Consider the following 19,048-nt stretch of genomic DNA (forward strand, 5'->3'; position numbering starts at 1 on the left):
GGCATTGATTAAGAAAGAATTTATAATTAAATAACTAGTTATCTGCCTTAATTATAAAAAGGATTAATCCAGAAAAATTTAACAAACTACCTTTTGATTTGAAATATTAAATTTTTATTAATAATACATTTTTTTTAATATTTTAAAATTATTTTATTATATTTATATAAATAATAAAATAATGATTTAATATATATAACAAAATTTAAACCTCGTGAGATTTTTTAATATTCAAATTCTATAATTATAATTAAATTAAATAAATTATTTTTTATATAGATAGAAGCTAATTATTATGACATATTGATAAAATTATTATTTTTTATATATAGTAAAATTTCTTTACAGTCCTACATTTGACATCAAATAAAATATATAACTATGATGAGGTTATAAATAGAGATTTTAGTATTAAATTTTTTTTAACTTAGTATTTAATAATGTTGGTGAAATGATAGTAACTTAATATAATAAGACATATTAATATTTGTCATATTATACAAATAAAATTAAAAACATAAAACAATAATACAGTAATATTGAAGACATACAACAATATTATTTGTCACAGTTAATTTTTCCTATTTTTTAAAAATATAAAAAAGTAAATTCTATTTTTTTCCTATTTATTACAAAAACAAAGAACCAAATTATCACTTATATTTATTTCTTTTTTCTACTTTTTCTTGTAAGTGTAGAATAACTCTAAAGGATTGTGGGTTTTTTTTACCAATTGAGGTTTTCTTTCACCACTTCCACAAGGATAGTCCAGACTATTCATAACTATTCATCTTACTACATGACGCTTACCTAATCAATATTTAGATTTGGCTCTATCCAAATTGTTCTAAATCACCCTAATATTTCTTATTTGTCCGATTGTTATTGAGCAATTTTTGGATATTAGATGAACTTCCTATAATGAAATTTTAATGTCATTAATATATATATATATATATATATACACACAGTGAGTGAGTGGGTGAGATTAAGTCAAAAAACAAATCACAAATTGGTCCTTTTTCCTTATTAAGTCATAATCCATCACCATTTTTAGTGGTTTTTTTTCTTGTTCATTTTATCAGCTTTCTTTTTTGTTTTCTCTTTTTTTTTTTTTTTTGAAAATAGAATAACCAATTAAAGTGAATTAGTAGGTAATTACATTTTCCTTGCTAAAATTTTTTCTTTTTCTTTTTTATGATAAGGTTTGTTGGGGTGCATTACTATTAATTGATGGAAATGCTCTAGGATTTCGCCCGACCTCTATTATGGTATATTATTTCTCGAAAAAGTTAATTAGTTATGTTCTTCTAGTTATAGATTAATATCTTTACTAAAAAAATTATAGATTAATAATTAGATATTTAAATATCTTTATATGAAAATGAAATAATAATAATAATAATAATATTTATCTATATATTAAAAATAATTTCATGGCGAGCTCAATTTTCTACTATTTTATATTACATATAAAAGATGACTAAAAATGAAGATTGTTCTTCATGTATTATTTTTTGCCAATTACAAGCCTATTGAAGGGTAAATATTTATTTATTCAATTATTTATTAAATATAGATAATCCATTAATGAGAATTAATAAATATATCTTGATATAAAAGATAAAAATAAATATCAAATATCAAAAAAATATATAAAGATATTTACTCTTAACAAGCATCAATCGTGTTGACGGAGTAGTAACTTGCAATTATGTGGAAAGAATGCTCTACTCGGTGGCACTAAGTCATATGCGGACTTTATAATTTTTTTAACGAATATAATTATTTGAATGTCGGATTGAATTTCTTTTTTATTCATCACTCTTATATAGGGAGAACTCAACAACCGGTAAATATTTGACCATAAAACTTCTAAAAAATAATTATATTTATTTGTTAAAATTAATTTATAAAAAAAAGAACTGGTGTTGATTTAAAAATAATCGACGATGGATCAAAAGATAAAACTTTAATAAAGAACAATAAAAATAAGAGAAAAAAAAAAGTTGCTACAATTTTTTTAGAGAGTTGAAGTTATGGGAAAATCTAAGCACGACTCTATATGTATTATTTTGAAAAAAAAGTGCTTAAATATTTTAAGTTTATTTGGTTATTTGCCTTTAGATTTGAATTGATTTTCTTTCTTTCTTTAAATATTGATATTTAGACTAAATTTACATGTATATTTTTTTATTAATTCATTTTATCTCGTTAAATATCTTGAAAGCATAAAAATTTTATTTCAATAGAAGTACATTCATAAAACAAGATATCTTTTAATTTTAGTAGGTGAGTTTTATATTTAGTGTTTATTTTTAGAATATATTTATCTCATTACTAAATTAAGATATCGATTGAATGAAATTTAATACGAAAACTAAATATATATTTTAATATATTGTTATTATGAATTAAACACCTAACGTAGATTTTGTATTCATTCATATAGTTATATTTTATTTGAAAAATAGTCATTTAGTTGTTAAAATACGAGAGCAATTGAAATAAAATTTAATACGAAGATTAATTCTAAATTCTAATATATTATTGTTACAAATAATATCTAAAATAGATTTTGTACTTAGTCATTTAATTATTCCATCTATTTATGCTTTTATTGTCAGCACAAGCAATGACATGTTTTATTCTTTTCTCTTTTTCTTAAACAAATCTAATATTTATTAAGAAACTAAACGCGGCGTTTTAATTGTAATCAGGCAAAAGAATTTTGTGTCGGAAAGTAGCCTCCACCGTCACTCTTAGCTGCTTGTACTCTTAAAGTACAAATTGCTTTAATTACAAAAACCTAGATTACCACGAGAATGCAACTCCCACTCGCAGTTCAACACGATCAGTTCCACATACCATCCGCTTCTTACTGTAACTTGAACGTGGATATTACGAGCCAAAATAAAAGCGTTATAATTGCTTTCTCTGAAGGCAACCGGTAGACATAGTGCTGTCACGGCCAACTGTCGTTTTCAGGCTGTCATAAAGACATCTACGTACGTTGAAAGTACGGACCGGTCTAAATCTAGAAATACACGTGGCATTAGAGTATTGAACCATTGGAAATTCAACTGCCTAATAAATTTCACTCGTTTTATGAATTTGGTTGTGTGCCCTTTAGCACTTGTACGCACTAACACACACGATTAGTTAGTTTCTAGAAAACACTTGTTTAGAAAAGCTTATATTAGCCATTCGTCGGCCAATTTTTATTCACGATTCATTTTACTTATAATTTCTTTAATGAAATTCAAATGATTTTGATATTTGACGCTATATTTTTGGCTTTATAATATAATTTATATATTCTCGATGTTGGAAAAAAAGTATAAAAAGAACACACTTAAATTTGAACACATATATATTCACTTAAAAAAGAAAAGAAATAAACAGATAATTTTAAATTCACGTTCAAAATTTTTTTTTAAAAAAAAAGAAGAAGAAAATTATAGAGTACGGAGTCGTACAAGCACACAGTATTCAAAATGTTTTTTCTTTTAAGGATTTGGTTTGGTTCCCAAGTAATAACAATAAGACAAAAGGAGTAGATGGATCTGTGGACCTCAAGCCAATTTAATAGAGTGTAGAGAAGAGAAGGGTACTTTACTCTTTGTGTCTTCTTCCTCAAATTTAAAAAAGCAAGAAAAAGAAAAACAACAAAAATGCAGCTGGAGAGCACATCTACCAGACAAGCAAATGAATTAAAATGGTAGAAAAATGAAGTCAACAGATAGATAGAGATAGAGAGAGAGAAATGGGTTTGGTTTGGAACTGTGGAAATCCTTAAATTTTAATGTAATAATAATAATAATATTAGTAGTAGCAGTAGTAGTAGTATAAGATAAGATAAGAGAAACAGCTGTGAAATTAGGGTTCAATTAAATGGGTTTGACAGAATCTGTAAAAGAGAAACAGATCTTATTAGTAGTATTATGTATTTATGCATGCTTGCTTTTTGGTCCAACGCGCTTCTCACACAAACAGAAACCAAAGCACCGACATTTCCCTTTTCAGTTCTTTTGCACAGCATACTCCACCGATTTAAATATCACCAGACGCTACTCAATTTTCTGTAAATTAGTTGTTTATCTATGAGTTTACGGTACCATTATTATTATTTAATTATAAAATTAAATTAATAGATATAATTAATATTATTTATAATATTTAATATTAATTTATAATATTTTAATAATAATTATTATTTATTTATTTTTAAATATTTTTAATATTATATAACTTAAATATTTTTGAGATTAAAAATTTATTTTATTTTTAAATATATAATTAAAATATTTATTTTTAGAATTAAAATTATTATCTAACTATAAAATTAATTTATTAGTTAATATTTATTTAATTAAAAAATTATTTATTAGTTAATATAATATTAAAATATAATTAATATTTTATTTTTAGGATTATAATGAGTGTTTAATTATGAATGTCACTTATAAATAAATAAATTAATATAAATAATTTTAAAATTATATATAAGTTTGAATCTCATTTATCAAAAATAAGTACGCATATCAAAATAAAAAATTTATGTATCAAAAATTAAGCATACATATTAAAAAATATATAGATTTCATAAATTAATATATGTATAGATATAAATTAGACATAATTTTAAGGAATAAGTATAAAAAAAGTATATTATAATTTCACCATTTGACAATTCAGAATATGTAACTTTTTTTCAGATAAAAAAAGGTACGTCGTTATATATCATAACAAAAAAAGATATTTTACTATTGAAAAATCTCGATTTGTAAGAATTCAATCATTTTTATCTAATCAACCATCCTTATTAAGTTCTTCGTATTTGAGAATGTGAATTTAGAGTTTAACAATTTCTAATTATATTATATGACCGTTAAATTACAGTTTGAGAAGTCATTAATCCAATGAGATTGATTTAACGGTCAAATAATGAATGTTATAAATTATTAAGCTCTAAATTCATATTATTAAATATGAGAAATATAATAATAATGGTTGATTGGAGCAAAAATTTTAAATTCTTACAAATCAGTACTTTTTTAACGACGAATTCTTTTTTTTTTTATTACAATCTATGACTGTATATCTATTTTTATCAGAAAAAGCCATATAATCCAAATTATCGAACAGTGAAATCACAAGATTTTTTTTTCTGTACTTGTTCTTAATTTTAATTAGACGTATAACTTTGATTATGATAATATATATATATATATTTAAAATTTTTCAAATCTGATTAAGAGTATGGATGGTTGAAAAGAAAAAGAAGCTTATTGTATAGATTTATATTAATTTTGACATTTTTTTAGTTATATTTTTAATTTATGACACTTTTCAATTTTTAATTTTAAATTTCTTGATTATCATACATACGTATTCTTTTTAATTTTCTATTCACTTTTATTCAAGTTTTTCTTATATTATCAGTGAATGCTACTAAAAAAAGGTTTATGGTTTACAGAGACAAAAGGAGGTGAAAATACAAGAGTTGAAAGGCGAAAGAAGTCCAAACTAAAAATTTAAAAGGTATTATAAACTAAAATAATAATTAAAGAGAATAAAAAATAAAAATTTAAAAGGTATTATAAATAAAATAATAACTAAAGAATATCAATAATGAAATTAATGAAGTTTAAAAATGATATTCAATATTAAAAAAATAAAATAAGTAGTAGTACAATTAGATTTTAATTCACCATTTCGAGTAAGGTTTGGATATTCTTTTGCTTAATTTTATCCAAAAGAAACGAAAAATCTTGTGATTTATGTTAAAAAAGTAAAATTTCTATAAAAATTGGATTTAAAATTATCAAAAGAAACTACCACTTAATTGTTTTTATTTTGAGCTGCACGGCCAAACATACACCCTCTTCAATTTGCATTCTACAGAGTAATTCCATTAAGTCTATAATTATTACTAAATTAACCTCACTTAAGATCTAAGGATCAATTTTCAACTACCGCACTTAATTTGTTCTTAGCAAAAACTAATTAAACCATCATAGTAATTGAGAGAAGGAAAATTCCATGGTTTACTTGTTTAAGTGGGTGCATAGGAATATTAGGAAATTACATTGAAGGATGAAAGAAATAATAATAATAAAAGAATTTATATAATAAGTATTGTCTTTTGGTCTTATCTTAGGCCCCGACTCACCTTCCGTAGATAAAAGTATAAACGCGATTATTTAGTGACATAATTTTCATGTAATTTCTTTTCTCCTCAATTATTCTATTCTACTCTTTAACATACAATTGAAGAAATCCAAATTCTTCCTACTACAGCTAGTGGACTTGGAAAAATCTTGAATGACAAGTCTTCTCTACAAATTTTTAATAACTTGAATCTAGAGTTGAATCAAAATGGTCCCTAGGACTTTTCCTTGATTTTTCAACTTCTACGTGGAAGTAAATGGTGCAGATGAAGAAGAATTTGACCCCACTCAAACACCTAGTTATATATTCTTAACTGTAAAGTATTAATCCCTTATATGTAAATATTCAACATTAATTTCAGGCTTGAAAATTCTTATTGTATATAAAAGTGGAAAAGGGAAAGAAGAAGAAGGCAGTAGAGTGGGCCTGTGGGCTGCAGCAATAGTTTGAGGCCTTGACACCAGCCCATTTGCACATTATATGTACTATTATTTTAATAGAAGGCAACTTTTCAAAAATATATAGAAAATCGACAAAAATATACCATTTTCACTGTGTAAATTTTTTCTTCAAAAAACAACCAATACCATATTTTGAAAAAAAAAATAAAGAATAGATATTTTTGTAATTTTTCCTTAATTCAATGACCTATAAATAAATAGAAGACAGCCTACTTATTTTATTTACCTTGAGAAAATATTTTATGTAAATTTTCATTTTTCGCTTTTTTTCTGTTTCTATTTAAAGATTTGAAACATATTTTTCAGACTAACAATAATTATTATTTTTATTATGAATATATGAATCCTTACAGATATTAGTAAATAAAATAATAAATTCTCACCAATCCACTACATAATTTATAAATTATTAATTTGGTTCAAAAAGTTAATAACTGTTATTTATAAAGTTACTTGGAAGCTAATAAAAGAAATTTGTAAATTCTTCCTTACCATATGTTTTAGTAGAATATAAAAACAATAATACTCTATCTCAGAAAAAAGGAATAAAATTTAACATTATAATCCTAATTTAACTTCAATGTGAATAATCAAAAGATAATTTCCAAAATTAAAAAAAAAAGAGAAAAAAAAGAAAAAGGAAGAATAAAGGATGTATGAGATGATGCGATTCGAACTTCAATCTAACAGCCCAAACTTGAAAGAGCAAAAACGTGCAAGAAAAAACAGGGCCAGAATTGAAAGCCCATTTTTAACTACCAAAACACAGAGATGCAAAACCCTCGTAACCCTGCCTTTAGCGAAGATAGCGCCGCAGCACCTAAGCTGAGCAATCTCTTCTCCTCAGGTACTTCACAAACCCTTTCTTTTTGGGAAAACGACATCGTTTCTTCAAGCATAACGCTATATTATACTATCATTTGTGGCCGCCAATCACTTGCGCTCTCTCTCTCTCTCTCTCTCGCAGTACCAATTACCACATCAAACAGGTCTCTTCACGTCTTTGGATTTTGTGAGGTCATTTTCGTTACTTAATTTTAACTTTGAAATTTCCTCTATAAAATTGCTCGTAAATTTTTAGGAATTCGTTATTTAGGTTTCCTACTTGCTTAATTGCATGCTTCGCTAATCAATTAATCTGCTTTATGCCTGCTCTAACAAATATTTCCTTAAAATGTTTATTCACAGCTTTTCCTAGTTTTAATCTTTTATTGTTTGGCGTTTTTGTGTCTTATTGCAGATTGTTAGGATTAATTTGATCTGTTGAATTTAACTTTTACTACTGCAAGATGGCGTCGAGGTTCTGGACACAGGTCTGTCTAAATATTATTATTATTAATAATAAGAGTTATTGCTAGTCTTTTATTAGGTTAATGTTGTTGTTGACATGATTTTAAAGGATGATTTATCTGTTTTTTATATGTATTCTTCCTTTCTTTTCTTTTTTTTTAGGGAGCTAGTGACTCCGAGGAGGAGAGTGAGTTTGAAGATGAGGTTGATGAGATGGAACTGGGTGATTCTACTGCTCAAGCCCCACAAAATAGATACTTGCGCGGAACTGCTAGTGATAGTGATGACTCTGATGATCAAAAGCGTGTTGTTCGCTCAGCGAAAGACAAAAGATTTGAGGAGATGTCAGCTACTGTTGATCAAATGAAGAATGCCATGAAGATTAATGATTGGGTTAGCTTGCAGGAGAGTTTTGATAAGATTAATAAACAGCTTGAGAAAGTTATGCGGGTAACGGAATCGGATAAGGTTCCAGGGCTTTATATTAAAGCTCTTGTTATGTTGGAGGATTTCTTGAATCAGGCTTTGGCTAACAAGGAAGCTAAAAAGAAGATGAGTACTAGTAATGCTAAGGCTTTGAATTCAATGAAACAGAAATTGAAGAAGAATAATAAGCAGTATGAGGATTTGATTAATAAATATAGGGAGAATCCTGAGAGTGAGGAGGAACAAGAGGGTGATGATGAGTCGGAAGAGGAGGAAGACTCGGATTTGGAATTTGTGGAGGACCCTTCAAAGATTCCATCTGATGAGGATGAAGAGGAGGATGAGGATCGACAAGATAATCAAACTGAGCTTGAAGGGGATTGGCAGAAGATGATGAGCAAGAAAGATAAGCTCATGGATAGACAGTTCATGAAAGATCCTAGTGAGATCACCTGGGATACTGTAAACAAAAAGTTTAAAGAGGTTGTTGCTGCTCGAGGTAGGAAGGGAACTGGACGGTTTGAGCAGGTTGAGCAATTAACTTTCTTGACTAAGGTTGCTAAAACCCCTGCACAGAAGCTTGAAATTCTTTTTAGTGTGGTCTCTGCCCAGTTTGATGTGAATCCAGGACTTAGTGGTCATATGCCTATAAATGTATGGAAGAAGTGTGTGCAGAATATGCTTGTTATTCTTGATATACTAGTGCAGTATCCTAACATTGTAGTGGATGATATGGTTGAGCCTGATGAGAATGAAAGCCAGAAGGGGGTTGACTATAATGGGACTATTCGAGTATGGGGAAACTTGGTGGCTTTCCTTGAGAGGATAGATACTGAGTTTTTCAAGAGTTTGCAATGCATAGATCCACATACACGTGAGTATGTGGAGAGATTGCAGGATGAACCTATGTTTTTGGCTCTTGCTCAAAATGTCCAGGAGTATCTAGAGCGGGTTGGAGACTTCAAAGCTGCATCTAAAGTTGCCTTAAGACGGGTGGAGCTGATCTATTACAAACCACAAGAGGTTTATGATGCTATGAGGAAATTGGCTGAACAAACAGATGATAATGAAAAGTCTGGCGTGGAGACTAAGGTGGAGGAGAGCAGGGGTCCCTCTGCATTTGTTGCTACTCCTGAGTTGGTACCTCGAAAGCCTACCTTTCCTGAGAGTAGCAGAACAATGATGGATTTGCTAGTGTCTCTCATATACAAGTATGGAGATGAGCGCACTAAAGCTCGTGCAATGCTTTGTGATATCTACCACCACGCTCTTCTGGATGAGTTCTCAACTTCCCGTGACTTGTTATTGATGAGTCACCTGCAGGATAGCATCCATCACATGGACATTTCCACCCAGATACTTTTCAACAGGGCTATGGCTCAGCTTGGTTTATGTGCATTCCGTATTGGGCTAATCACTGAAGGACATGGCTGCCTTTCTGAACTCTATTCTGGTGGAAGGGTCAAGGAGTTGCTTGCACAAGGTGTTTCTCAAAGTCGGTATCATGAAAAGACTCCAGAACAGGTTCTTTTCCTTCTTTTCTTTTTGTTGGTATTGTTTGTAATACTCAGTGTTGTATGCTTTTTGGTATTTCAATTTTACAACCCAATAACTTCAAAGTTGGAGAAGCAAGTCTGCTTTACTGTTTCTTTTTAGGTTGTTTAGTTAGTTTATTCTTCTTGGCATTTTGCTTGTTTTGGACATGTCTGTTAACTGATGTGGGCCTGTTGTTTTAAGTTGTACGCAAACAGAATGGTTTATGAAATAACACATTCAACTTCCTAATGCGTTGTGCATCTGAACTTCCTATTCTAAAATATTTTGAATTATAATATCTATGCACAATTTTATTTTTGTTTAATTGGTTCACAATTGGTACTTGTAAAATTTCTTCCATGTATATCCAAAAACAACAGTTACTAAAGACAAAGATGTGGTGCGATCTTGCTGTTTTATTTTTTGTGGGACTGGGCATTTTATGAATTGAACTTGACGTTATTCATTCCATGAGTATGTCGATTAAATTAACTCCCGTGTAGAATAAGAGTTATGCATGAAGTTATTAGCTTTAAAAGTGCTACCAGTTGAGTAATTTGATTTTTCCTTTTTCTTGAACTACAATTTTGGTTGTATACTTCATTTTATGGTTTGCGATATTTGATGTGCGGTGCATGTTCTAATTTGATTTGCGACACCTGTTAGCATCTAGAGGTAAATAATTCTAATGTATAATATTAAGACATTTTCTGACCTTATGTGTTGTTACACATCAAAATTTAACCTTTTTATTTCAGGATATACAGACCAGGCAAGTGATTTTTGGTTTTTGACTTATGACATATGACACAGCAAGCATCACACAGCATTGGTTCTTATTCCTGTGTTTGTTATCTTTATTTTTCCCCTCTACTCTCTCCCTGTACGGGATGAATGAAGCTGACAATATGTTGGTAGAGTAATAATGCAACTTCTCTTGTTTCACTGAGGTCTGTGGTTCTGTGCATCATGCATTTGAGTGTAAAAAATTCTATCTTTTACCTTGGGAGTGTTTAAGCCTTAAGGTGTTTTTTACAGCTTATGTTTCTTTATGATGGAGATGCTGAGTAGTACGAGTAAATGCACTAATTGTTTATTGAAATGTGAACTTGTTTAAAACTAATAGCATGCACATTAGTTATTTGCGGCAGTTTAATCCACTTGGTCCTTCTGACTATTTCTATTTCATTTTATTTGAAGTGTTAAATTCCATGGACTGCATATTATGCCATTGGATAGCATGATCTTAGATTTATTTTCAATTGTCAGTTTATTTCTGTGTGAGATCAATGATTATTATGTCTTGGCTTATGCATTTCTTCTTACAGAAACAATGCTTTTTTATATATGAATCAAATGTTGCCTAGTTTCTAAAGTTTGCTCATGATATTTTCTCAAGCATTCACCGACAGTCGTAAATTGATTTTAACAGGAAAGGCTGGAAAGGAGACGCCAAATGCCATATCATATGCACATAAACCTTGAACTTCTGGAGGCAGTCCACCTTATATGTGCTATGCTAATGGAGGTCCCCAACATGGCAGCTAATACCCATGATGCAAAGCGCAAAGTAATTAGCAAGACATTTAGGCGGTTGCTTGAGGTTAGTGAGAGACAAACTTTTACGGGTCCTCCTGAAAATGTCAGGGATCATGTGATGGCTGCCACTAGGGCTCTTAGCAAGGGAGATTTCCAGAAGGCCTTTGACATTATCAACTCCCTTGATGTTTGGAGGCTTCTACGGAACCGAGATAGCGTCCTTGGGATGCTTAAGGCCAAGATTAAAGAAGAGGCTCTTAGGACTTATCTTTTCACGTTCACCTCTGCTTATGAGTCGCTTGGCTTGGACCAGCTCACCAAAATGTTTGACCTTTCAGAGGCCCAGACTCACAGCATTGTTAGTAAAATGATGATCAATGAGGAGCTTCATGCAAGCTGGGACCAGCCAACACAGTGCATTATCTTCCATAATGTCCAACATACAAGATTGCAGGGGCTAGCGTTCCAGTTAACTGAGAAGCTGTCGGTCCTTGCTGAAAGCAATGAAAGGGCAATTGAGGCAAGAATTGGTGGAGGTTTGGATCTGCCCATGAGGCGAAAAGATAGCCAGGATTATGCGAGCATGGCTGCTGCAGGTGGTAAGTGGCAAGACAACATGTCTTTCACTCAGGGTAGGCAGGGTTCTGGGCGTTCAGGGTATAACGTGGGCAGTGGAAGACCACCTTCTGTAGGTCATGCTACTGGTGGTGGCTATTCAAGGGGGACTGGTCAGTCAAGAGGAGGTGGATATTCGCGGTATCAAGATGGTGCATATGGTGGGTCAGGAAGAAGTGCTTATCAAACAGGTTCAGGAGCAAGGGGATCTCAGATGGATGCTTCAAACCGCATGGTTAATCTCAACAGAGGCGTTCGTGCTTGAGGATACATAATAAGTACACCGTTGAAAGAGAGATAGCCCATTGATTTTCTTCTTAGTAGAAAGCTTTTCCTGTGAGAATTTTGTTGGTTTAAAGTAATTTTATTTTATTATTTCTTTTTCTTTGCATTTTATCTTTCTAATCGGATTTGAAAGATAGACTTGTAAGCTTTATTTATTGGCTAATGAGATCATGCAAAACTGCCTCTTATTTACATTTGATGGCGTATAACTCACTGCCATGCTTCGACCATGTGAGATATTATGATTTTTGATACTGTTGCTCGAGCTCAAAAATCAAACGTTGCTTTGAACCGAGCTCAAAATCAGTACTCGATTCATTAGGCTTGCAAGGCTAATCTAGGGTTTTCATTTTGCAATTTTACTATTTTATACTTTATGTGATATCGCATATACATTAACACCTAAGCATACAAATAAAAAGAAAAGAACATTGACATCCAAGCTTAATGGGACAAAGTGTCAATTTGCCCCGTGAGCATATGTCAAGGTATTAAATAGGCTTAAATTCATCTTTTTAACAAATACGCCCAACATAAAATTGCCCTTAAATGAGAGTGAAGCTAATATAATAATTATATCATTTTTTTTCTCTCTTTTTCTCGCACACGTGCCACTGTATTACTCTTTATTTTCTTCTATCGTTCTTCTTCACCATCTAAGAATGAATTACGTCAATATTTTTCTATTATTAAAAGCGGGATTGATCACTACTATCTACCACAATAATATCATTGTTTCTCACTTCTATCACAATGATATCTAAATGGCACAATGCGTGAGTTTAATAGCAAAGACAACGGATTTAATGGCATTAATGACAATATTTGGTTTTAATGGGGGTGGCGGCATGTTTGGTGGCAGCAATGGGAAGGTTCAAATGATAACTTTTATATGTTTGATGACAATGATGGGCTAAATCTCTAAATGTAAATTGATTTAATTAATGGATTTCATTTATAATTCTTGAAAATCAATGAAAATTTATGCTGATTGTATTTGAGTTTATTTTTATACATTTTGATTTTTCATGTTGGTTTATGGATTTCTTTTTGTTCATTCTCATGATGTGTTGATTATTGTTGTTGTTTCATTTTATTGGAAGAATTAAACTTATTTGAATGATGTTGATATCAATATTAATATAGTGAGAGTCTTTTCATGTTAAATTAATCTAGTAATTGCGATGTTAATACATATGAGAAAGATGTCAATGGTAGCGTAAATATGGTAATTTGTTTTCAATTATTCTAGTTCTCAAAATATTTAAAAGACAATTAATATTTGGAAAGTGAAATATATGCTCAAGTTTCTTTTTAGCTATTTGGCCCAAAAAAATACAAGTTAAGAGGTTTATTTGTTGAAACAAGAGGAAATTCTGCCTGTTCGACACCCTGACACAAGTTCAGGGGGCAAAGTGACCCTTTGCCCTAGCTTAATGTGTTGTCTTCAGTCAGGCACAGGCTATAGACCGCATCCCAGCATGCACCACCTACCCGCTCAACCACGCCTCCACCACCTTCTTGTCCTTCTACTTCATCGTTAATCGGCATTTACTGACAACAGCGAGCTAGCGTGTCTAATGTACATGTGCATTGGTCTGAATTCGAAGCTTCCGGTCGTTGTTATTCTGTCTCAATTGCACCCTTTCAGGTTCGGTAGGGTTTTGGTTTGCTCTTGATTTTATTCGTTTCAGTAATCTAACCTAATCTACAGTTACTTTCTATAATTAGTTTTACCATTCAATTTGACTTTCTTAGCTATTTAATTGCGTCTTATTCTAGCTTCAGTCTACAATCCACTTGTCCAATTTATTTCAATAGTCAATTTTATGTTTGCCTTTTCGTATTACTGTTCGTTTTCCAATTCTTAAAACTTATCTCGCCCTTGCTTCAATTGCCCATTTTATGTCAGTACCATCTGTATTGTGTATATCAGCAAATATAGAAATACTGTAGCTCTATCGCCTTACCCTGATTTGAGTTCGTTGTTACTTCTTTTCTCTGTTTAGAAATGGTCAATTTTATTTTTGATTTTTTTCTTTTAAATTTTCATGTAGATATCAAAGAGCGAGTTCCTCAAAATATATTCTCTTTTATCATTTGTTGCTTTAGTGACTTTTTTCGTACCTCAACTACTACTTAAATTCTGCAAAAAGCATTAAAAAGATTAATCCATGTTTAACATATTTGGTTCTTAGACAATGCCAAATAGCTCAGACATTGCTAATTTCAGGCTCTGCGGACTCTGATTTTTAGAGGTGCTTTTTAATTATATTGATTAATATTATACTGAAACAAGTTCAGTTTATAAATGATATATTAATTCCTTGCAAGATATACCTGCACTGATATGTAGTATTAGATTGTTGTCTTTTGATTGGATATTTTTTGGTTGATCAGGACTTATTTTTTTGATTAAATATATTTTTTATGTAAAAGGATTAAATTTGAGATTGTAAAAAATTTTAATGAGTAATCGGGCTGAGTTGTGCTCGAGTTATCATATTCGGGCTCAAGCTCAGAAAATGAGGCTTGATCAAGTTCGAGATGATTTTCAATCTTCGAGTTTTTAAGTCGAGTTGAGCTCGACCCTGGCAGTTTTTTGACTCGACTTGGCTCGATTATGTTCCTGGCAAAAATTAGAGCCTCATTATTTGAAACAAGAAAAGAGCAAGAAAAATGGTGTATTTCCTGTTTTAGAAACTCAACTAGGACCAACTCTGGCTGCCCGGTCTGGCTGATTTTTGAACAGGTCTAATGAAAGTCACGCGGAACATATTTTTTGAGAAAAAAAAAATTATTGATGAACAGAGAGATATCCAGTACGATGTCGTTTGATCTCTCTTATACTCGCAGAAACCCATAGCCTGCTTTCTGCAAGCTCACTCGGTGTGCGCACTTTTCGCCGATCTCCAAGCAAACAACAGAGTAGGCTAGAGAAGAATAGGAATGGCAACTGCTGCATATCCACCACCACCACCGTATTACAGACTCTACAAAGATTACATAGAAAACCCTAAATCAGCTCCTGAACCTCCTCCTCCTATTGATGGTACCTACACCTGTTTTGGTGCCAATTACACTGTAAGATCTCTTTCCTCTCTCTCACACAATATTTTTCTTTTTTTACTTTTTATTATATTCCGAATTTTTGACACTTTGTATTTGTAGACTGAATATGTGCTTCCTAGCTTGGAAGAGCAAGGAGTGCGTCAGCTTTACCCAAAAGGCCCCAATGTTGGTATGTCTAATTCTATAGATTCTGTTATTTACCTTTCATTATTATTCTAATTGATTAAGGATTTTATGCTACATTTAATAGTAACATTTAACAACATTTGTTAAGTGAAATTAGTTTTGGGCCTTAGAAATTTATGACTTGTTAACATTAGCCATGATAAGTTTTTAATCTCTTATTTTACTCCTGAACCTTGGATATTCCAATTGATTGGTGGTAAAATTTGATGATTTCTTTTCATGGAAACCTGATTGTTTATGTAATCTTAAGGGAGCTGCCAATTTAAGTAGCTTTACCTCTGACTAAGTTGTGTTACCTTGGATCCATCAATTTGTTCTGTCCATTTTCACTCTGCTCCCTTGATACTGAATTAAATTCTCTTTCAGATAATTGATGTGATTTTAGATTATATCATTATTTTGGGGGTGATTTCTTGTGGTTGTCATCTTTCTTTTATTAATCTCATTACATGTCATCGGAATTTTGTTAAAGTTCTATAAAGCAAAAAGAGGGGTTCTTTTTTGGGTAAAATAAAGAGGGGATTTTGTACCTGGAACAGCTGTAAATTCACATCTCGTTCACTTGTTTTGCTTGAATCAGTAAATGATCGTTAGTTAGTGGCTTCACTTTTTCTCTTTGGCATTGTTGTTATTAGTTGTGCAAAATTGATGCCTATTATCATTTGTAGATTTCAAGAAAGAACTGAGGTCACTTAATAGAGAATTACAGCTGCACATTTTGGAGCTTTCTGATGTACTTGTTGAGAGACCATCACAATATGCTAGGAGAGTCGAAGACATATCCCTCATATTTAAGAATTTGCATCATCTGCTCAATTCATTGCGCCCTCATCAGGTAAAATAGTTTTGAGTTTTTTGAGTATCTTTTCTACTTGGCTCTTGCTTGAGGATCCAGTTCATTGTGTGGTGGTCTTCTCTCCAGGCTAGAGCCACATTAATTCATATTCTAGAGCTTCAAATTCAACGTCGTAAACAAGCAGTGGAGGATATTAAGAGGTATGTCTTTAAAAATCTTACTGAAATGATACAAAGTGGTTGGCCTGTAAATGAAGTATTCTCCTTTATTTCTAAAGCACCCACACGACTTCGTTTATTATATATTTTAAGCATATTAACTTGAAGGCATATTTTAGTTATGATATGACATTTTTCCTGCAGTTTATATGGAGTAAGACTATATTCTTGTTTTAATTCCACCTTAATCCTATGATTATTATGATGACAGTGTCGCGCTTGCTAAATTTATAGAAAAACTGCCACAAAATCAACTCCTAAACTTATAAGAGAATATGGCCAGCATTTTCAGCTTTTATCTTGTATAGCTTTGGTTGGTTGTCTGAGAAGGCTTGTTCAGCATGGTCATACTGTAATCCCATTAACTGGCTTGTTAACCTCTATTGCAAAGAACCAGTGCCTTGTTGACTTTCCATCCCCAGTAGAAATGAGAGAATTTGTTAGATGACAGGTAAAAGTTAGCAGAGGTCTATGTTTAACCTTACTGATTACTGATCAAGCTTATGTTAAACTTACTGATTAAGCTTGAAGCATAAAGCATTGCAAGTAAATTGATTACTTGTACTAATTCTCTTTGATTTTCAGTACATAGGCCATGTAAATAAATTACTCGTACTAAGTCTGTTTGAATATCATTACATTGGCCGGCTTTATGTTTGTCTCATTGTGCAAAAATTAGTATGCGAACCCTTTTTCCTACTTCCATTTTACTGTCAGCTTTTTGCTGTATTTATTTTCTTTGACCAATATTCTGACTTGATTTTCTTGACATATTAATGGTATATTCTAATTGCTTTTTTCCTTGAATTGCTTAGGAGGAGGGAAGAAGCACAAAAACTTCTCAAGGAGGCTCTTGGAACTCTGGATGGCCAATAATGATTTCTATTTATTGGCGCACACTAACATAGGCTCCTTTTAAAGAGTGGAACAGTCATTGATGTTAGCTGCTATAGTTTAGTTTACCAGGTGCTTATGGAGATTACTGAGAGTGGGTTATACAGTTCCAGTTGGCATGTCAAGTGGGTTAATACTATACTGGCAGTTTATTAGTGCAGCAATATCTTTTGTAATGGGGGAATTCCATTGGTTAATAGATCTTATATTACAATTGTTTCCCCTTGTAGAGCAATCTTTATGTAGAATCCACTTTCGAGTTGTTCCTGTGATCTTGTAATTTCTTCACATATGGTCATGCACGACTGCTGCCAGCTAAACAGGCCAACTCTAATCCTCAGATTTAGCTTCTGGGCCTCTCAGAGTTCTCTCATTCAGAGCTGATTAACTAGTGGTGGCCATCATTTTTCCTGTTCTCCGTTAAAGTTTTGTTCAGACCGGCGGTTTCATTTTCTTATTTTAAATTAATAAATTTTAATTAATAATTTTTTTTTTTTGAGTTGTTTGACTTTTTATTATCGGGATGTTAAGTTTTTCTTTGGTAGGGGTTTTATGGGTTTTCTTTATAGAATATTGAGTTTTTTCTCCATGAAAGTAGTGAATAAAAGAATTACTTTCATAAAAAAAATAAAAATTTAATTTAACATTCAACCGATTAAATTCGTCAAAAAGACATTTATAAATTAATGCTTGGTTTAGTGCCACTTAATGATATATTATTTACAATTTATTACTCTGTTAATAGTAAATTCTTTATATATATTTTAATATTTCTATTTATATTTATTATTAAAAATATTTATTAATATAATATCTATATTTCCTTTTAACAAAACTTAGTTATGGTGATGGAGCTCGTATTTCATGCTGCCCAAACCTGGCTTATCCATTCACTCTGTTTATTTGGCTCCTGCTTATCATTAAGTAGCCAACATCAGTACAGTAAGCCTCTAATTGCTGCTATGCTCGTTTCTCTTTGTTAAAGCAGTGATACGCTCCAAGGAAAAAAAACCATTGTCTATACTTTTTTAAATTGTTACAAACAAGAAAATTAACCATTCAATATGTTTTCCTAACTTATAATTTTAAGCTCTGCCTATTATAAGTTAATTTATTATTATTGTATTATAAGATATTATTTTTTATTTATTAAATATGTGTTTACCTCAAGCTTTAAGAATTAGTCTAAAAAGGGTTTAAAAGACTCGCTTATATAAAATTGGAGAGATAATTTTACGACTTTAAATAGTCATCCAAAAAGGGTTTAAAAAACTCATTTATATAAAATTAGAAAGCTAATTTTATAACTTTAAATAGTCAAAAGGCCGAATTAGGCTTTCACAGAGAGCAAATTAGCCTTTAATAAAATTAATAATTACATATCAATCTAAAACATAAAAATAAATATCAACATATTAAAAAAATTATTTGTAAGAATCATTAATTAATTACGTTAACAAAACTGTTATTGTAAATTTGTTGGCACTAAGTACAATGATTTTATTTTTTTATAGTCACTTATTTAAATATTAGATTTAATCTGTTTATTACATTTA

The 19,048-nt window shown here is 30.8% G+C and overlaps 2 protein-coding genes across 6 annotated transcripts; both read left to right on the forward strand.

The window, feature by feature from the left end:
* Window positions 1–7,337: 7,337 nt before the first annotated feature.
* On the forward strand, window positions 7,338–12,520 carry LOC8258412 (eukaryotic translation initiation factor 3 subunit C). 4 transcript variants are annotated; one of them, XM_048379833.1, is made up of 5 exons: window positions 7,338–7,482; window positions 7,603–7,652; window positions 7,876–7,948; window positions 8,088–9,875; window positions 11,320–12,520. In XM_048379833.1, exons 3-5 carry the CDS (start codon window positions 7,925–7,927, stop codon window positions 12,304–12,306), a joined length of 2,799 nt encoding a protein of 932 aa, XP_048235790.1. In that variant the 5' UTR covers window positions 7,338–7,482; window positions 7,603–7,652; window positions 7,876–7,924; the 3' UTR covers window positions 12,307–12,520. The 4 variants fall into 4 exon arrangements, with proteins under 4 accessions (XP_048235790.1, XP_048235793.1, XP_048235792.1 ...); XM_048379836.1 differs by having other exon boundaries at window positions 7,339–7,482; window positions 7,603–7,624; XM_048379835.1 differs by having other exon boundaries at window positions 7,353–7,624.
* A 1,181-nt stretch (window positions 12,521–13,701) lies between these two features.
* LOC8258410 (mediator of RNA polymerase II transcription subunit 7a) lies at window positions 13,702–17,989 on the forward strand. Of its 2 annotated transcripts, none has more exons than XM_015726864.3 (6): window positions 13,702–13,982; window positions 15,183–15,410; window positions 15,498–15,567; window positions 16,253–16,419; window positions 16,507–16,580; window positions 17,414–17,989. In XM_015726864.3, the coding sequence occupies exons 2-6, from the start codon at window positions 15,276–15,278 to the stop codon at window positions 17,472–17,474; spliced, it is 507 nt and encodes a 168-aa protein (XP_015582350.1). In that variant the 5' UTR covers window positions 13,702–13,982; window positions 15,183–15,275; the 3' UTR covers window positions 17,475–17,989. The 2 variants fall into 2 exon arrangements, with proteins under 2 accessions (XP_015582350.1, XP_002531587.1); XM_002531541.4 differs by having other exon boundaries at window positions 13,702–13,977.
* Window positions 17,990–19,048: the final 1,059 nt, after the last annotated feature.

This window comes from Ricinus communis, chromosome 10 (genome assembly GCF_019578655.1).
Source record: "Ricinus communis isolate WT05 ecotype wild-type chromosome 10, ASM1957865v1, whole genome shotgun sequence".
Classification (NCBI taxonomy): domain Eukaryota; kingdom Viridiplantae; phylum Streptophyta; class Magnoliopsida; order Malpighiales; family Euphorbiaceae; genus Ricinus; species Ricinus communis.